This window comes from Monodon monoceros, unplaced genomic scaffold, assembly GCF_005190385.1.
Source record: "Monodon monoceros isolate NGI ecotype Baffin Bay Population unplaced genomic scaffold, NGI_Narwhal_1 Super_Scaffold_3, whole genome shotgun sequence".
NCBI classification, from domain to species: domain Eukaryota; kingdom Metazoa; phylum Chordata; class Mammalia; order Artiodactyla; family Monodontidae; genus Monodon; species Monodon monoceros.
In genome coordinates this window covers 30,362,346-30,383,213 of record NW_021703780.1, presented here as the reverse complement: position 1 = coordinate 30,383,213, position 20,868 = coordinate 30,362,346, and the positions used below count along the sequence as shown (strand labels likewise).

Genomic DNA, 20,868 nt, shown 5'->3' with positions numbered 1-20,868 from the left:
ATGACAGTTCCTATGTGTATCTCAGAAAATATATGACTTGTGGACACATTGCAGAACTAGTTCCTAGATGAAGCCAAGGATGCTACAATTAGTTGTCTAATGAGCGCTAGCTCCTTAAGAGCCTGCATTTTTATCGCTTATTATGGAAAGTAATAAACAATGGGATTTGGAGTTTTTTTTTTAATTTAAGGAAGTCATGAATATACATATAAGCATTTGACTTACGAAATGTATCACTGTTTATAGGGGGAAGAACGAATTACCTAGTTGGGTGGAAGTTTCTTGAACATTACGTTCATGTTCCTTCTGAAGGGGCAATGAGAAGTGGAAGGAACCTCCTTGGTTTTTGTTTTAGTTGTTAAAGTACATCTTGATCCTTAGGATTGGATTTTAGAAGACCGCCGTCGGACTCAAATACTTGTTTCCTTTCCCCCAAACCCACCTCTTTTTAAAAGAGGTCTTTATAGAAAACTGGTTCTGTTTTGAACATTTAGATGCTTTATCTTGGAGGGTGAATTTTATATTTGGCTTTTGTTCCTACCTAAGGTGTTCCTCTGAATTTGGGAGAAGCATCGATGCCTTTTAATATCCTAAGTGCGTTGTAAAAGTCTCAAACAGCAATACTGTTAGAACCGGTTTATATAAACTCATGGGCAGTGTCTCTAGCAGGTTATTTAGAGTCATTAAGGACAATTGAGATGTGTACATCCTTGATTTATGAAGATTTGTGCCACAGATGACAAGTGTCTTCCAAGCACTGCCCTCAAAGCCGCTGTTAGAAATGCGATCCTGACTCACAGACCGTTGATCCAACCCAGAATGGATCTTTTTACGGTTTAATGCAAATTAACTTTCAATCTAGGGGTTCAGCCCATTCACTCCTCCAGAACTTCCCATTGTTTTAAGGTCCTGATCTGAATCCAGTGGCTTCCTATTCAACTTTCTAATCTCCATTTCTGTAGACTTTCAGTTTTCTGTGACTAGTTTAGACTCCTGGATGCCTTATTCTTCTGGTTAGTCTTAATGTTTATAATAAATCCTCTGTTCCCCAAGCAGACAATTAAATTACTTAAATCCATGTAACATTCAATATATAATGGATGAAATACGATATATCAGTGACACTTTAAGAATAGATGATTTCATCATTCTGGCTGACATACTACATTAGTAGATTTATATTTGCTTCTTGGTCTGATAGAGCTATTTGGGACACATGTCACAATAAATTACCTATTAATTTCTAAAAATGTTCTCTGACAAAGTTAAAAGGAAGAGCATTAATTTTAGGGCCTGGAAGACCTGGGTTCAGGTCCTGATTTTTTCCACTTATTAGTTGTGTGGTTAAATTACCAATACTCTCTGGGCTTCGGTTTCCTCATTTGTGAAGTGGGGATGATAAACCTTACTGGGTAGTATTAAATGAGATAATGTGTATGAAGTGACTGGCACTTAATAGGTTTCTAATCAATATTCATTTTCCCTGTACCCCCTCCCCCTGCATCTCTCTCTTTCCTATTTTTTTTTTTTCTCGGCCAAAGTATAGCCAAAGAGACTTAAAGCTATATATACAGAGTAACAAATGATATGCGTCTTAAACATTTTTTAGGAACTTACGTGGTCTGGGTTGAAAAGAAAACCCATTCACTAGACTTGACAGCCAAAGACCTGTTCCACATTAAGCCTTGTATATAACCTGTTCCATATTAAGCTTTGAAAAGATTGCATTAAACTTTGCATTGCTACATATTGTTTAAGATTTGTGTTTTGATTTCATACCCTCTGCTTTCAGTAAAGGGAAAAACAGTCTCTGACCAAAAAACAAAGCAAAACGAAATGAGCTTTTTAAAGATCTGTCCCGGGAGCAGGCTAAATGAATGCTCTGGCTTGAGATTGCTGAATGTTTTATTGAGTCACTGCTTCACGCCCACCTCTTCCTGTCTTGTAACAGTTTGCAGTTTTGACTATCTGACATGACTAACCGTTGCAAATCTAACTGATTACAACTGTCAGTGAGTCTGGGTAACAGAGTCTGGTATCTTCTTCTGGAGAAAGCAAACATCCAAATCTACTCCTAAACTCCCCCCCATCACTCCTCCCCCCCACGCTGTCTTCCCCCCAACCTCTGTTCATCACCTTTAGCTCATTAATTTGAAACATCAGATGTAATATTTCGATGAAGTACACCCTCCTCTAAAAGAAAGTATTCATATTTACATTGGGAGATGTCATGTATATTTAGCCAAAAATAAGTCACTGTCAGGGAGTCATTTCAAGATTGCTGCTGAGTGAGGACGTATGTTAAGGAAGGGGTGGGCAGGGAGGAAAAAAACTTTGTTCCAGTAATGATGAAATCATCATACCACAGGCACATTAAGGCCAGGACGGGAGACACTGGCTCCTGTTAAAATGATTCCCATAAGAACCTTCCTCTTTCATCTTCTCAGTGTAGTGCAGTTAAGCAAATGAAATGCTAAAGCCATGTGAAGTCAATAGCATAATCAACAGTGATTTACTATTGTTCTCTCACGGGGTCATGACCTAATCCTAAATAAAGACTTCTAAAATTTTCTGCTTGGATGTGTTCCTGATGTTGGAGAAAACTGAAGGGAAAGAGAACCCTCTTCGAGAGGTCCAGTTTTTGTTTTCATTACGGCTCTTGCTACTGAGCAACTTTTTGGAATTGGAGCCTCCTTGCACAGGACCGCCGTGAAGATGCTGATCTTAGCACTCAGTGAGCCTGGCAACTCCCTAAGGTGGCCATCAGAGGGTTTCTCATTAGAATAAGGAGTCCTGACCCTTGTTGTTTTGTTCCCTCTTCAGCGATGCTTAAATGCAGTTTGGACATCTGTACTGCTATTTTTGTCATCAGTACTGTCTTTTTATATTCACTGTTGATTTTCCCCTTTTCTATCTGCAGGCAAGAGTTTCACCTTGACCATAACTGTCTTCACAAATCCTCCTCAAGTCGCCACCTACCACAGAGCTATTAAAGTTACAGTGGATGGACCCCGGGAACCCAGAAGTAAGTGCTTGCCTTCCTACTGGAAATGGGAATAGAGTTTACAGAGACCCTGTGAGGAATTTATCCCAAATAAGTTAGTGCTACTTTCACATAGTTTCTTTGCCAAGTTTGCTATCTGCATATATTTTTATGAGGGACAATTAGGAGAACTTCACAGTTAGTAGAAAATCAAATTACACTTTTCACCTTTGCCGCAAAATTGCTAAGCCCTACATAACTTTGTGACTTTCCGTCGCTGTAATTTTTTACTAAAAATTCTGTTCATCCACTGGGCACAATAGACAAGGCAGAACAGATCCACGAGAGCTGAGGAAGAAAACAATAAATTGAAAAATCCTGAGCTTAGTCAAAAAGCATTTGCATGTGTTTCCCATGGTCTAAGAATGTGTTTTAACTTTTTACACTCAGTTCCCTTTATAAAGAGCACACCGCTTAATTACAAAGAATTTATTTGCAAAGGATAACTTGCTTGATTGTTACAACACTGTTGTTTGGTCTTGTTCTAGTAATTGCCACAGGTAGTTTCTTTAACAGAGTCAGGCCGGGTTTAAATCCACCTTGATTTATGTGTCTCCTGAGACATCTAGAAGGTTGAACCAGCATCGTTTTAAGGCAGTGCACACAATCCATTTGGGCTAGTATCAGCTTCCTGCTAAACCTAAATTAAAACAGGTTTGCCTTCCCTGCCCCGCCCCCATAACTAATTTGAACACACTCACCAGAGCAGTATTTAAATATATTTAAGGATTAAAGACTATTTGATATATACAACATTAAAAATTCTATGCCAATGGAAACATCATACAGAACTCTGCCTTTGATGAGTGAATTCATTGGAGGCCTAGCCATTGTGTTTGGAGAGTTTAATTTGGTTTGTGGTGGAGGGACAGCTGGCAGAAATATTTGTTATATAACAATACACCTACCTAGACAGTGAGAGTGGCATAGCTCTTCTTCCCCTAAAACCGAGAGCAAAGGGCTGGTGAAGTTTTGCCTCTACCCCTGGCAGCCTGTCCTTGAGCGGTGGGAACACGTGTTGCCTTCCACTCCTCTGGCCGCTGTTTCATCTCACGAAGGCTGACTGCTTGCCTGAACTAGGGAGGTTTTCTGCCTCAGAAGCCAGTCTTTGAGGTTTTTCTTTTCTCCGCCTTTCATGTGTATGGTGTTCTTCTAGATTTTCCGACGTTGGGAGTGCTGGACCTGTCTGCTCAGTTTGAGAATGGCCTATTAGGCTGTGGCCACACACACGTCTCTGGTCGCCCCAAGTCTCTGGTTGTCAGGGCTAGTGGTCATGCAGTGCAGGTGAATCGATCAGTGCAGGGCCGTCTGGCCTGGTTTGGGGTTTTGTCTGACTTTTCTGGACTGCCATCCATCTGGGACGATGCCTGAGGATGGAAGACATCTTCTAGCATTTAATCTAATTAGCCCCTGCGTTCCTGGAAAGGCAGGGACATCCCTCTTAGTAATGCATAAAGCAGGATGGTAGTCTTTTAACATTTAACACGACTAATACTTGTCTTGTAAAGATGTTTCCTGCTGATCTCAGCTGCTTTTCTCAGTTCTTGGAAAAACCATCATTGTGTGTGTGTGTGTGTGTGTGTGTGTGTCCAGATGTTCACGGGTTGGTGCTCAGAGTTGATGGTTGGGAGAGGAAGCAGGGAAAGGTGGGTGCTGCCTCATTCTGAAAGTGGTGACAAAAGGGAGGAACAATAGCTTTGGGAAAGTCACTTCTCTTTCAAGCGAGGGTAGTATTACCTCATTCCCAAGAGGTTGTTGGAAGAATTAATAGTTGCTAGGTTCACTGCCCTGTGAAGGCAGAGAAGTGCTCTGAAAGCAATGAGGGTTACGGGTAGAGGGGGCGGCTGGTACTTGTGTGACCTGGGTGCTGCTGAGGGTAGGAGGGGGAAGCAGATACAGAAGTCGAGTGGCAGACCACCACCCTAGATCAGCCTGAGTAACATTGCTCATGATCCAAAAATATCTGTGGAAATGTGATGTCATTTGTCTGACATCACGAGGTGACTGGTCAAACTCAGTGTCTGAATGTAACGAAGGGTCTGGTATCAGTAACATTTTAATCCTACAACCTGGGTTCTCTGTACTGGATTATTTCCTTCTGCCCTGCTCTTGGCCATCTGGGCACTGAATGTTTGTAAGTATAGCACTCATCTCAATCTTGTTCTTTAATTTTGAGACTCCCAGGTGTGGAAAATGCCCAGGATTTTCAACTTCCTTCAACTGTGAGTATGATAGGATTTTGACTGATTTTCGTGTATGTGATGGTAAATGGAGAATCCTCTAGAACATGGGTTGGCAAACTTTTTCTGTAAAGTGCCAGATAGTAAATGATTTCAACCCTTTGGGCCGTACGATCTCTGTCACAGGTACTCAGCTCTGCCAATGTAACTCAAAAGCAGCCTTCGGGCTTCCCTGGTGGCGCAGTGGTTGAGAGTCCGCCTGCCGATGCAGGGGACACGGGTTCGTGCCCCGGTCCGGGAAGATCCCACATGCTGCGGAGCGGCTGGGCCCGTGAGCCATGGCCGCTGAGCCTGTGCATCCGGGGCCTGTGCTCTGCAACGGGAGAGGCCACAACAGTGAGAGGCCCGCGTACCGCAGGAAAAAAAAAAAAAAAAAGCAGCCTTCACCAATACATAAATGGATGGTTATGGCTGTGTTTCAATAAAACTTTACTTACAAAAACAGGTGGTGGGTGAGATTTGACACACAAGTTGTGGTTTGCCAATCACTGCTCTAGACTTCAAAGTGGCTTATTTTTTCGACCGTTAACAGAGAAGGACTTCAGAAAAAGGCTTTCCTGAGGGGAGAAAAAAAGACAACGAATGCAATTGTTTTAGCATCTTCTCCCACAAAATTTTAATTCTTTAAGTAGTGGTTGTCATCGAAAGAATGTACACCTGTTTATTGCTGCAGTGATTTGAAGGGGTTGAGTGTTTCGTGCTCTTGATTTCTGTTAATGGAATTTCAGTCCTTCTTTGGAAGACCATAGTATATATCGAACAGGCTACTTCTGGCAGATGAGCTGTTTGAACAAGGACAAGTTCTGCGTTAACTGGTTGGGTCTTTACTCAGCAGTAACATAGTGACTAAGGGTGTGGGCTTTTGTGTCAGGCTGTCTGGACTGAAAGCCCAGCTCCGCTGTTTACCAGTTGTGTGGTGGTAGGCAAGTTACCTAAGTTCTCTTTGCTTCAGTTTCCTCTGTTAAAGTGAGAATAATAATAATAGTTAGTGAGAAGAAGAAGAATAGTATCGTTCTCGTCAGTTGCTGCAGAGATGCTCAGTGATGTCATGTATGTAAAATGTACAGCACAGTGACTGTCGTGTAGTAAGTGCTAATTAAGCATGAGCTGTTATTACATCAATTTCAGTGTCAGAAGTTTGCTGTAGTTTTGCTTAGAGTACGCTTCCAGGAAATAGATACCATCTAGATTCTGTTCTCTAGGGTAATATTTTTTTTTTTTCTTGCAGATGGCTTTACTAATTTCTGCTCATCAGTAAATAACACTAATAAGTGCCATAAAGTGTGCTTGAGCAGGTATTCATGCTGCCTGAGGACAGCTGTACAGAACTGATGATAAACAATTTATCTGCAGCAAAGTCCAAGAGAGGATGCTCTGGCACTAGTACCCCTCCTTGGAGGCCCTGCTTATCAGCACATCTGCCAAGACTTGCTTTTCACTCAAAAATCAGAAAGGTTTCATCCTTCTATGTTTTCTGTCTCTGGCAGCTGAACTGGTGCTGTCACATCACAAACAACTCCTTTTCTTAATATACACATCTGGCGTTGGCAGTTGGACTAACTTCATAAGAGCACATGATCATCACTCATTACAAGATTAAAAAGTACCCCATGGCATCATTGATGTTTTTTAACTTTGATCTTTTGCAGTTGTGATTCATCTCAGTTATAAAACTTCCCTTTAAAGGGACATAGCCGATGACTTATTACAACCTTCATCTTGAGTAGCGTAAACATGAGAAGGTGCACATCTTTACAAAATGCCATTGATTTTCTTTGCCAGCTTATCATTTTAAGACATGACATCATACTTAAAATCCCAAATTTGTAAGTCTTGTGTTTAGGCAAGGCATTTTGACCTCCTGTTGGCAAGTTAGCTCTGAAGAGGTACTGCCGTATGTTCGCCAGCAGAAGTCAGTGGAGCGCAGCGGCAACAGTAATGCGTTTGGATACCTCTTTTAAGCATCAGTTTCTATTAGGATCCTTTGTTCCTTGTAGGCACTTGGTTCCAGCTGCAGTCTGATTGAAAGAATGTCTCCAGGAAGGTGAAATCTTGCTCAGCAGTGTCATGTTCTATTGCCGTGGTTCTGAGTTAGGGAAGAGGACTGATGGGAAGGGTATTATTGGCTGTGCAGAGGATGGAAAAAGTAAATCACCTTACACCGTCAGAAGCCTTTTCATTCTCTTGCTGCTTTGTCAGTTATCTATTGCTAAATAACAAACCATCCCCAAACATAATGGTTCTTACTTTTTTTTTTGTCTGCACCGTGCCACCTGTGGGGTCTTAGTTCCCCGACCAGGGATCGAACCTGGGCCCTCGGCAGTGAAAGCACGGAGTCCTAACCACTGGACCGCCAGGGAAGTCCCCATAATGGCTTAAAACAGCAACCAGTTTATTATTTCTCACGACTCTATGGGTTGACTGGGGTTCATCTGGATGGGTTTTCTGTGGTCTTGCTTGGCGTCTTTCTTGTGTCTGCAGTAACATGGTGGCTAGTGCTGGAACATGCATGATGGCCTCATTGCTATGTCTGGTGCCTTGGTGGGATGGCTGGAAGGTTGGGCCCGGTGGAATAAGGGGACAGCTGGGCCTTTCTCTCTCTCCTGTAGTCCCAGAGCCTCGCCCTCTCCATGCGGCTTCTCTAGCAGAGTCTGACTTCCTATATGGCAGCTCAGGTCTCCCTCAGGTGCAAAAGTGTGAGCTTTCAGGTCTATGTAAGGCTTCTTAAGGCTCAGAACTACTATGGAGTTACTTCCTCCACATTCTGTTGGTTAAAGCAACATACAGGTGCAGCCTAGCCTCAAGCGGGGGTGGGTAACCCCACAAGGATATTAATGATGGGGGCAGTGGTTCACTGGACCACCAATATCACCAACTTCCATCAGTGCTTAGATGGGAAACGTCATTGTTGCAACAGGAGAAATAACTTTTTGAGCTACCATCTCCTGAAAAGAGCTCTTGACTTTTTTGGGGTTTTTATTGTTTGTTTGTTTCTCTTGTCTTTTGTGGCACACGGGCCTCCCACAGCTGTGGCCTCTCCCGCTGCGGAGCACAGGCTCCGGACGCGCAGGCTCAGCGGCCATGGCTCACAGGCCCAGCCGCTGCGCGGCACGTGGGATCCTCCCGGACCAGGGCACGAACCCGCGTCCCCTGCATCGGCAGGCAGACTCTCAACCACTGCGCCATCAGGGAAGCCCGATCTCTTGACTTTTTAATCTGGGAGACATTTAAAGTTCTACAAGGTGACTCCAAGTTTCAGTGATAGTAGCTTCACTCTGTTTTGTTTTTTGTTTTGTTTCGTTTTTGCGGTACGCGGGCCTCTCACTGTTGTGGCCTCTCCTGTTGCGGAGCACAGGCTCTGGACGCGCAGGTAGTAGCTTCACTCTGAATTGGACCAGTTTGGTAATTACCAGGTGAATTAAGGGTGGGTGTTAACCTTGTGGTGCTTGGTATTAACAGGTCAGTAGAAAGCCAAGCCAGATCAATACCCTTATTTGAGAAGAACATTAGATCTTTGAACATAAAGAGGTTATTAGCCTTGCTTGGCAACATGGCAAGCCTGTAGCCAAAGTGTCTTATGACTCTTCAAATAAGCAAGCCTGGAGGCTTTGTATTCTACATCACCCAGCACTGAAAAGTCTCACTTGCCAGCACACCTGCAAACCTGATACCTAATACACATGGGTGGGTTTCTAATAGCTTTTGTGTGTTGTGCCCCAGGGAAGTAAATCATAGTTAATAGTTTCTCTCAGGGAGAGGCCAGAGCCATCACCTGTGTCCTTACTGCTGGGACACTCCCGGTCACTGCTGGCCAGCTACCTGTCCTGACCTGGTGGGTGAAGGGGGAAGCCCCACCTTTTCTTTCCCACCATCCGGCTCCTTTCCTGTAGGCTTGGAGCGCACGTCTGCAGCAGTGCTCTGCTTGGCTCCGCTTGTGATTTCAGTAGGGCTGGTGCTTAGGTGAGTGAGAGCTTCTCTGGACGTGCAGGGTACATGTGTGTTTCTAGAGCTGCCTCAGCACCCTGCTTCACCCAGCTTGTCAGGCTTGTGTCCTGCAGCCAAACTGTTTTCTTTTCCCCGCTTGTTCCTTCTCACCTGTGTCCAGTTCATCAGCACACTTTTAATTCTTTAGAGAACATTTTATTTTTCCATCTTCTCGGGCACTTCCAGTTGCAGACATTTTACCTTATAAACGGAAGGTAACAGATGTAATCAAAACAGAGTGGTCTGGGCACAGAATCGTCTCATTTTTCTCCTGTGCTGTTCCACCCAGTTCTGAGACTGGATCACCTCCAGTCCCGTGAAGGGTGGCGAGAAAGGCGAGCTCGGCATTTTCTCTGCCTGATTGCAGATGGTATCAGCGGCAGCTGGCTTTTATCCTCCACTACTCTTCATCCTAGTTGGGTGAAGGAATAGGCTTTTGATGATGGCTGGCCCATGACCTTTCCTTATTTACCCATGGTGGATGCTGATATAAAGCTTGGTCACCTGTGAAAGAAAATGGGGGGCAGGTAAATTGTGTTGGATGGAGGGACAGCCGAATTGTTTTAAAGCTATTTGATACATCTGGACGCAGTTCTTGCGTTCACATTCTTGCTGTCTGTGAAGACAATTTGAGATACCCTTGCTATTGCTAAGCCTCGTAAACATATTCCTGAGGCCACAGACCTGAATTTTAGTCTTTGGTGGAAAGTATTAGTAGAAAAGTCTTTAACTCTTTTTTAACGGGGAAACAATTTTTTTTTTTTTTTTTTTTTTCCGGTACGCGGGCCTCTCACTGTTGTGGCCTCTCCCGCTGCGGAGCACAGGCTCCGGATGCGCAGGCTCAGTGGCCATGGCTCACGGGCCCAGCCGCTCCGCGGCATGTGGGATCTTCCCGGACCGGGGCACGAACCCGTGTCCCCTGCATCAGCAGGCGGACTCTCAACCACTGCGCCACCAGGGAAGCCCCGATTTTTTTTTTAAATGAAAGATTCTTTAAATTCTATAGTGCTTTACAGTTTTCAAAAGTTTCACACACATGATTTCATATAATCCCATAATAACCCTTTTCTTTTTCCCCTACCCCTATATTGTCCCTCGCCTCTTCCCTTTCCCACCGGTAACCATTAGTTTGTCTTGTATATCTGTGAGTCGGCTTCTTTTTTGTTTTATTCACTAGTTTGTTGTATTTTTTAGATTCCGCATATAAGTGATATCATACAGTATTTGTCTTTCTCTGTCTGACTTATTTCATTTTGCATAATGCCCTCCAAGTTCATCCATGTTGCTGCAAAAAAGCCCTTCACTTCTTGACTTGCAGACTTCCAGTGGTTCTTCCCTGTCTCTGAAGTGCCCAAGGAATGGACATGATGGGTACATGTCATGTTTGATATTTACAAGTCAGCAAACACAAGCAGCAGTTTGATGGTCATAAATATTCATCCTTTAGTCACTAGTATACCAAACATCGTTGAACATTTTTTTTTAAATACATTTATTTATTTATTTTTGGCTGTGTTGGATCTTTGTTGCTGCACGCGGGCTTTCTCTGGTTGCATCGAGCCGGGGCTACTCTTCCCTGGGGTGCGTGGGCTTCTCGCTGCAGTGGCTTCTCTTGTTGCGGAGCATGGGCTCTAGGTGCACGGGCTTCAGTAGCTGTGGCATGCGGGTTCAGTAGTTGTGGCTCGTGGGCTCTAGAGCACAGGCTCAGTAGTTGTGGCGCACGGGCTTAGTTGCTCCGCGGCCTGTGGGATCTTCCTGGACCAGGGCTCGAACCCATGTCCCCTGCATTGGCAGGTGGATTCTTAACCACTGCACCACCAGGGAAGTCTTGTTGAACATCTTTGACTTAAGAGAATAATCACAGTTTTAAAAAACTGTTCCCTTTCCCCCTTTCCTTAAGGAGGGTGGTGAGGGAGAGTCAGAAGCGCTGGTGGAGGTTAAGTCTGGTGGTTGGTGGAATGTATTCTTGAGAAGAGCATTTTAAATCTCTTTCAGTACTATTTTTTTCTGTTGACTGACTGTCAGGGGCTGGGAAGATGGCCAAGAAGGAAATGACACATCGAGAGGCATTTTGGGTTGTGCAACATTCTGTGGAACTGATGCAAGGCTATATGGCCTGTTTACACATTCCATTGCTCGCAGACGGCATGGCAGTAATTGAATTCAGCAGCACATGGCATGCTGCAGCAAGGAGCCGGGCCTTCACATCCTTTCATGGCAAATTGTCGCAGCCGTTAAAACATGCTCGTGTCCCTCCTTTGCACTCTCCCCTGGCTTCCCAGTTCCAAAAGTGCTTTCTCAGTGTATCGGACGTGTGTTCACAAGGAGTGTGGCTTTCCCAGTAAGAACACCTTGTCCACAGACACAGTTCCAGTTGATATATTTACTTGTAACTAAATATAGCGTGGCAGGTTTTCAAGCGATATATGCTCTCAAAACACACACAGACTGGATCCAAGTGTGTCACCGGTTTATATCTCACTGTAAGTCAGAAACCATTCATTCTTAAAACAGTGTTAGGGACTTGAGAGAGAGGACAAAATTTTTTGGCTTTATTTATTTTATAAAAGGTGAATTTTCCTTCCCGAGAGAGAGAATTCCCAATAGATCACTGAACTACCTTACTTCTATTTTGTTTGTATTCTAGCGTTTGCTTCAGGAAGGGATGGACCAGAGGAGAATGGGAAATACTTAAAAATAACAGAGGAAAAAGATATGTTACGTTGCTCTTCATATTCATACTTGTCCCTACCTCGCATGTTATAGCACAACTTTATGGTGTCAACTAAAGCCTATCTTTGGTCTTTACATAAAATCTCGGCAGTTTTTATTTAGGCAGGCATGGAAAATAATTGCTCACGTTTTTCGAGAAACTCTTGGAAATTAAGGGAGTTCATAAAAAAGCACGTAAATTGAAAATATTAATTCAAGGTCATATGCAGGAGACTGTATTCGGGATGTGGTACTTACGTAGCAAAGGAAGGGCTCCCAGTTCCCCTCCAGATTTCTCTGCTGCTATGCACTGGCAGTGAGACTCTTTGCTAGCAGACAAAAGGAGTTCATTAAAATTCAGCATTATGGCTTATATCCAGACACCTCTGAGAAAGGTAACTCAGACTTAAATTCGTATTAAGATAGAAAACAAGTCATCTTGAATCCTTTATTGGCAGCGGTCTTGGGGAGATAAAGGGAGAGTTATCAGCCAAGTCCTGTGTACTAGAAGTAAACAGAGAGTCAGGTGGGCAGGCAGGGCCTTGGCCAGCCTTGAAGGCAGTCATTGCCAAGTTCAGGTGTTGCAATTTTGCTGCAGGTCAGCTGTTGCAGTGTGGATTCCTGATGCTTTTCAGGTCTGGTGTATTACTAAGAGTGCAGGATTTTATAATTTCAAGCTGTGATTTTGGGTTTTTATATTTCCATATTTCCCCCTTTTGCAAACATTTCCCTTTAATTAGAGTATTTCGCATCTAGTTTTGTTCTAGATATGTGCCGGCTTATTTCCTCTCCTGGTTTGCAAATTATCATTCAATTTCTTTCTTTTCTTTTAGTAATTATCATTACTATTCTAAAGTGTATATCTGTCTTAATAAAACTCATCATAATCTCTGTCTACCTCTTGGATAATAGAAGAACCTTAGCATACTTTTAACTACAGTCAGTCTCTCTCTCTCTCTTTTTTTTTTTTGGAGTCGGAGAGATCTTGTTTTATTTTTCTCCCTTTTTAATTGAAGTATAGTTGATTTACAGCATTTCTGGTGTACAGCAAAGTGATTCAGTTATGTATATATATATTCTTTTTCAGATTCTTTTCCATTACAGGTTACTGCAAGATATTGAGTATAGTTCCCTGTGCTATGCAGTGGGTCCTTGTTGTGTAATCTATTTTATATATAGTGGTGTGTATAAGTTAATCCCAAACTCCTAATTTATACCTCCTTTCCCCTTTGGTAACTGTAAGTTTGACTCTGTCTCTCCTAATTTCGCTGTCTGATTCTTTTTCCCTGTGGCCACGCGGCGTGGCATGCGGGATCCTAGTTCTCCAACCAAAGATTGAACCTGTGCCCCCTGCAGTGGAAGCGTGGAGTCTTAACCACTGGACCACCAGGGAAGTCCCTGTCTGATTTTTTTTTTTTTTTTTTGCGGTACCCGGCACTGTTGTGGCCTCTCCCGTTGCGGAGCACAGGCTCTGGACGCGCAGGCTCGGCGGCCATGGCTCACGGGCCCAGCCGCTCCGCAGCATGTGGGATCTTCCCAGACCGGGGCATGAACTCGTGTCCCCTGCATCGGCAGGCGGATTCCCAACCACTGCACCACCAGGGAAGCCCCCTGTCTGATATTTTTATCTTTGTTTTATGCTCCCCGAATTAGTCATCATCAGTATTTAAATTGTTTATTTCATATTTACCTGTATGTTTATCGATTTATTCGCTCACCATTCCTTCTTGCACCTCAGTTCTTCCTTCTGGATTCAGTTTTCTTGATGTAGGTCCTTTGGTAGCTCCTTCAGCGAGAACCTGTTTGTCGTAAACTCGGTTTTTTTTCCTGAAAACGTTAGCAGTTGTGGCTGCTGGCTGCCAGCGTGACATGGTGTGAGAGGCACCCTACAGGGAGCCTGGGAGCCACACTCCTAGCCATTCTCTAGGCTGAGACTTTCAGGCCATTATGATCAGGTTAGTGGAGTAGTAGTTAAGGGAATGGAATCCAGGACAGGTACACTTTCATGAACGATGGATGAAGGGAAATAGGGGCTCTGAAAAGTCCTGAGCCAGTGGGTGGAGAGGTGGTGGGAGGGAATGTTCCCACAGACAGAGTCAAAGGAAGGGACATTTAGGGAGAGGAAATTCAACCCCCAACTTCACTGTTTTGCCTTGGGCAGGGCCCGTGTGCTCTGGAACTTTCTATCCAAATTTATGGTAAAGAACTCCATCACTGCACTTGACTCTCTGAGGTCATCTGGCTGCTGCTCATTGAACAACCAGAACAGATGTGTGGACTAGAGGAGCATGGTTCAGGAGAACCAGGGCCATGGTCTTGGGTAGTACTGTCTGTAAGCAAAGTAGATGGGGTGACTCCAGCGTTGGCTCTGTGCACGCCTCCTTGGAGTTATGCAGGAAGTGGCTGGTGGGAAGAGGTCAGCTGACTCTCAAGCAAGCTGGTACTTTCCACCTTTTCATGGCTCCTCGAACTGTATATGCACCCTGTATGACGTGCATCTTCTCATTCTTTACCTTCTTGACACTAATTTTCACGAGCTACAACTTGGGTGAAAATGCCAGTACGTATTTTGCTGGGCAAAACTCAGGGTGATTTAACCTGGGCTCTATGCCTCCTTAGGGTTGGTCCTGGAAATTATTCGTAGAAAAATATGGGCCCTTCAGAGAGATTATGAAGGTGCTGAAACACTGTTATACCGGAAGTGAGGAGAAATACAGATGTGTTAAAAAAAAAAAAAGGCTGATTGTGAAGTCTGGGTTACTAATTCTAGAGCTTTGGTTTCTGTTTCACCTCCTTGCCATTCACTCTATTCTACAAAAACAAGTTACAATTTTTTTTGTACCATGAGGGCTATTTCAGAGCAGTTTAATGGGGATTTCATCTGTATTGGTAGTTTGTGTTGAAGATGTGGGTTCAGCTGTGGTTGAGGGAATTGGAGAACCTGGAAAGTCCTCTTCTGAGACCTCAATGCCATCTTAGTGACCCTGAGCAAATCGCTACACTTCTCTCCAATTCAATTTCTTCATCCTTTTAGTGGAAATAGACATGAAGACAACTTCAGAATCGCTGGGAGTAACTCCTAAGGAATGATCATAAAGTACTTGGCACACATGAAGGGCAACTTAAGTACCAAATAGTAATTATGTAGCGCCTTCCTGCCAAGGAGTTCCAAAGGCTTAGACTGTTACTTCACTGATTCTCTTTACATCCCTTTGAGGGATGCATTATGCATTTTATGGGTGGGTAAACTGAGGCACGGGCACTTGAAAACTCATTTGCTGCATGTTGGTCTGCAAGTCAGCAGATGATTTATGGAGGTAGGCAAGGAGCCCAGGTCTCTTCCTGTTCAGTTATTCACTGCTCGGACTCCCTGATGCTTCGTCATTAAAGTTGTGGGAGCTCCTGGTATCGTGCCCAGGGTATTCTTGGTTGATGTTATGAAGTAGCATTACCTGAGAGGCAAGCCTGGTGATGTGGTAGCCTTGCTGTATAGTAAACAAGTCCCAAGGTATAAAGCCTCACACACAGAAGACATATATATATATATATAGGTAAATGTGTGTGTGTGTGTGTGTGTGAATATCTATATGTTTGTTGAATGAGTCTTGAATTCATTAAGATGAAAGTTGAACAGAGCTGAAAACACCGAATTTTGTGTGACGATCGCAAGTTTTGTAAGTTAACCCTCAGTAGAATCTCACTTTGAATACCATTGAAATAAAGCTGGTTAACTTTAAAAAAAAATCACTCAAGTAGAAAATGCAGACAAGTACATGGTGGAAAAACTAGAGAATAAAAATTAATCAAAAGAAGAAAATTTTAAAAAGGTCCATAATCGCATCTCCGAAGATTTCCACTGCCAGTGATACATCCTGGATATTAATAAATAATATTCATTACTCATTAAATTATCATAGAAATTAAATGCCAGCTCTTCTGTGAAGGACTCAGCCATGAGGACATAGCATCAGCAAGATGATGGGAATGCTACAAGAGGCGTGACTATGTTGAAGCCGAAAGGAGAGAGAATAACTGGACACGAGATTAATTGTTTTAAGGAGCAGAAGCAAGACGATGGGACCGACCGGTTTCCAGTTAAAGCCTTGGAAGAGGCAGCAGCTGTCTCTGTGATGGGGGGTGGGGTAGGGCAGGGCGTGGCCCTGGCCATGTCTGAATGATTAAACCAGACGGATCTGGGTGGGATCCCTCCCTCCCTCTCTCCCTCCCTCCCACCACCCTGTCCCACTGCTAAAAATACCACTCCCCCAGGGGCTTCCCTGGTGGCGCAGTGGTTGATGCAGGGGACACGGGATCGTGCCCCGGTCCGGGAAGATCCCACATGCCGCGGAGCGGCTGGGCCCGTGAGCCATGGCCTCTGAGCCTGCGCGCCCGGAGCCTGTGCTCCGCAATGGGAGAGGCCACAGCAGTGAGAGGCCCAGGTACTGCAAAAAAAAAAAAAATACCACCCCCCAAAATACCAACCCCATTTGTAATAGCTGACAGAGCCCTTTATAAGACAGTTAGAGATGTTTTTTCCCTTCCAGTTTTATTGAGATATCACGGACTCATAGCACTGAATGTGTTTAAGGTGTACAGCATAATGGTTTGGCTTACCTACATCATGAAATGATCACCGCAGGAAGTTTAGGCAACATCCATCATCTCCTATAGGTACAACATTAAAGAAATAGGAAAAATATTTTTTCCTTGTGATGAGAACTCTTAGGATTTACTCTTAACCACTTTCGTATATCATAGCAGTGTTAATTAGATCACTCATGTTGTATATGACATCCCTAGTACTTATTTATCTTATAACTGTAAGTCTCTACCTTTTGATGGCCTTCATCCCATTCCCCCTCCCCGCCCCCGCCCCCTAGATATGTTTTAAAATGTAAATATTTCCAGCATTGGAGACATTTATTCCTTCAAAAATTGAGTGTGTGCTGTTAGCCAGTGCCAGTTATACAAAGCAGAGCAGACATGACCCCCCCTTTGAGGAGCCATTCGGTGGGCAAGACAGTCAAGAAGTGGGCAAACGAACCTTTATCTATAATTGCATCTAACTGCAAGTTGTGACAAGTGTTGTAAGGGGAACTGATGTAGTAATAAAGAAGGATGGGGCATTGGGGGACAGCCGGGAACCTATTCTAGAGTGTGAAGGGAAGGAGGTTCCATTAGAGCAGAGACCTGAGGGTGAGACAGAGCCAGCTCTAGGAAGAGTGGGGAAGAGGCTTCAAGGAGAAGGGCACGGTCAGTGTCAGAATCTAATATTTCATTCGATAGAAGAGAGGCCATAGGGGATGCCTATATGGTTGGAGAAGGTTGCAGAGAGAGTTGACTAAAATCACACACCCCAAAGCTGCCCACAGTTCTACGCACGGCTGGTGTGGTGCAGTTTGAGCAGCACAGAAGGGGTCTCCACGTCCATCCCGACTGACCCCAACCTCCCTCTTGTGATTCTCACCAGAGAAGGTGCCGGGGATTCTTCTTTGAGTTAAGGCTTTGAGGACAGGACCTTCATAGATGTTATCTGCAAGGCATAGCATATTTTAAGACTTTTTTTGGTTAACAACTTGGTTTAAATAAGTGGATCAGATTAGCTAGATACTCATCGTATAACAGGATCGTTTGGGGAAAGTGGGTTGAGAAAGGCCGTGAAGAGCTCTGGTGGGGAAGAACGCATAGGAGTGAGATCACTGGTTCCCAAAGAACATGTTTTCCTTAGAGGAGGAGCCGCCGGAGTAGGTTTGTACCAAAAAGAACCCAAACAAAGCAGTAGGTTTCCTATTCGAGTACATTCTGTGGGTTGTGTGTAATGCACTAAAGGCCTGGGTTTTTATAGACAACGAGAAGCAATTCCAAAGGTGAGCTGGGTTTCAAAACATAAGAGCAATGTGGAAAACTTAAGAATGTTTAGCAAAGAGCATTGATGATGATTAAAGGATTGTAAAATTGAACCTATAAGGATAAGTTGAAAGACTTGGGATTATTTAGCCTCAAGAAGAGGAGACTAAAAAATGACTTAATAACAGACTTCAAAATTATGAGGAGCTATTAAGCTGTGTATGGTGACCATCTGTTTTGTTTCTGGCACAGACAGAGTAGGTTTTCACTGAAGCATGATAGATGTAGGTTAGATTTAAAGAAGAACTTCTTGACTCTAAGAATTCTTAAATAGAACGGGTGGCTGAAGGCTGAGGTTTTGACTGGAGGGCTTTTCATTCGAATCTCTTCCGTTTTCTCGATTCTCTGTGTGTTTATGAAGTGCAACACAGTGCCACCTTTCTGCTTTTAAAATCAAAGGCACGATTTCTGTTTCCCATTATAATTCTGAAGCTCAGAGTCACAGAGGTTTATAGACATAAATGATGAGGGTAATTTGTCTTGCTTCAGTGGCCATTAGAATCTTTAATTGAGAAAAAATATGATGAACAAGAGAAACGGATCTGCCACATGGTCCAAAAAAAATTGTTATTGATAATCAGAAGAGATGCATTATTAAGAACTTGGGGCCGAGTGAGGGTGAGACCGTTTTATCCTTAGAAGAACTCAGGTCTATTTGATTTGGGTATGCCATATTCAAAAGGTAAAGTTTTAGGAAGTCGATTCATTTTTCTCTGTTCCCTCCATACTGGGAGAAATTAAAAACATTTCCAGGTGACACCAAAGTTCATATAACCTGGAGCTTGAGAGACGCAATCCAAAAATCACCCTCAAGGAATTTATCGGCACGGAGAAGGAAGGAGAGGGGAAATAGGCAGGATTTATTTCTGAAAACAAACCTTCATGTATTTAAAAGCTGGCACAGCAGGGGAGAAGTTGAGCAGAGCGAATCTGAGAAGGGCTGACGTTATCCACTGTTCCTTTCCACCATGGAGTTGGAGCCGCAGGGAAGCAAAGAGCCCAGCTTCCTGGGTTAACCTTTCTCCTGAAGCCAAGTGTCAGAGTTTCTATTTTAAAATTTATGCCTTAATCCACTCGTTCACTGATTAAATACCTGTCTGAGCAACTTTTGTAATCATAAATTAGCATGCCTGCAGATGGTTTGCTTGAAGCACTGTGAAAAACAAAGCACACACATATGTAGTGTTCTCAGATGGGTTCTTTGTTCTGAACTAAGTGGATATAATTTTCTCTAAAGGAAAAGAAATAATGAAAGAGACCAAAGAAACAGACTTTGAAACAGGTGACATGACTGGAAAGGCTAGGTGGGTGTGGTGCTAAGCTAGGGGAAAGGAAAAATACTCAGAAAACATATTTTTCTTTCCTCCCAAAATAACTTGGGCTCCTTGGTTCATTAAGCACATTTAGACCCTTGAGCCACTACACTTGACCTTTCCAAGGCATCGCTGACCATTGGAGAGCCACCCACAGCCCGCGGTTGGGTGAGAAGTCACAACCTGCTTCCTTTTACGGGCCTCCTTTCTTCCTTGACTGTGGTATTTTCTTAATGGCCTTGGCACTTTGGGACTTTATTGAGTTATTTTTGTGATTTCCACATTTGGGTATCCCTCACCCTCAGATAATTTATTTTCAAAACCCCATCCTAAGGATTCTTAAAACCTACAGCTGCCTTTTCCACTGGAAAAGGTGACCTAAAGGGGATCAGTGGCCCTTCTTTTCTGCTCTTGAGGCCAAGAGATTGATAGTGGGAAGGAAAAACAACTGACAAGAGATGTGGTTTACTCCTATTATAAAAAGGAGCCCTCTTCTGAATCCTTCTTTGTTATGGGAAAAGTCTCTTCATTATACATATGTGGGCAGTGGAAGGGAATTTATTCCTTATTTTCTGTGATACTTTTGAAATACTGTGAACCGAGGCTGGCTGTGTTTCCCCGAGGAATGAGCCATGAAACTGATCATGTATTGGTTTACCTGAAGCAACAGAAAACCCGCTGGTGTGTCCACAGAAACTGTCCGGTTGTCTGTTCTTCTCTGAGCTCCTTTCTTCCCTGAGGACTTAAGACTTGTGAACCAACCTCCCTTTCCTTTAGGAAAACTGTGATAGAGACAGAGTGAGAGCTTTCAGTGGTCAGGACTTCAAAGAAGGTTGGACACATGGCCGTGGTAATGTCTAAAGCATAATCACGAAGGACGAAGGTTTTTATAAAGGTCCAAAGGGAGCAAAGGTGGATGATTTGGATAGCGTGTTGGCGGAAGGTCCTGTGCTTTGATCACCTCTCAGGGGTTTCCCGCGTGGGGTCTCCGTGGGTATTTTTAGACATTGCTGGCACAGATCAGACATAGCAAGGAAATTTGCTGGGGCCAGGGATACAGGAGTTTTTGGAGTCTATAATTAGGAAAACATAGATGGACCAAAATGTAGGATATATACCCATTTTATTATTTACAGAACATATTTTGGCCCCTTTTTAATCTGTTCTATGTTGGTTCTAGATATTGTAAGCTCCGATTCCACCGTTCCTTGGTAGAGCCAAGTAGATGGAATAACCCAAGCTGGACACGTGCCTTTTTCCTTTGCTTTCATCCAGGCTGTCTAGGAGTTGTACTGAGGATTCGGTTTGACTGTAGTTTGTCTGTCACATACTGGCCCAGTGGTGGCTTGCGAATTGAAGTTGGTAATAGAACGGGACGAGATATAGCAGTACCGGCCACCTGTTCTTTGCTGCGGGTCCACCTTCCACCATTGCCTCAGGAGAGGCCCTTACGTGGTGTGGAGGCGACCACTTCTGCATTCTCTGTTGTTGGGGGAACTGAAATAAAAGTAAATAAACATTTGCAACTGAATTGGAAGAAATCTGACAGTGAAGGATGAGTTGTAGCTTTTGCAGCGTGAGATTTGTGGCACACACTGACCAGAGGAAGGAAATCTGATGATCTAGATAGATGCCTCTGGTTGTTACCACTTTTGTTGTGTGCCTCTAG

The 20,868-nt window shown here is 43.7% G+C and overlaps 1 protein-coding gene across 3 annotated transcripts in view; it reads left to right on the top strand.

The window, feature by feature from the left end:
* RUNX2 (RUNX family transcription factor 2) overlaps positions 1 to 20,868 on the top strand; it is a 127,426-nt gene that overhangs the window by 13,517 nt on the left and 93,041 nt on the right. For all 3 annotated transcript variants that reach the window (XM_029243530.1, XM_029243529.1, XM_029243528.1), the window contains one exon: positions 2,921 to 3,025. In XM_029243530.1, coding sequence (XP_029099363.1) covers positions 2,921 to 3,025 — 105 coding nt within the window. The remainder of the gene's footprint in view (positions 1 to 2,920; positions 3,026 to 20,868) is intronic.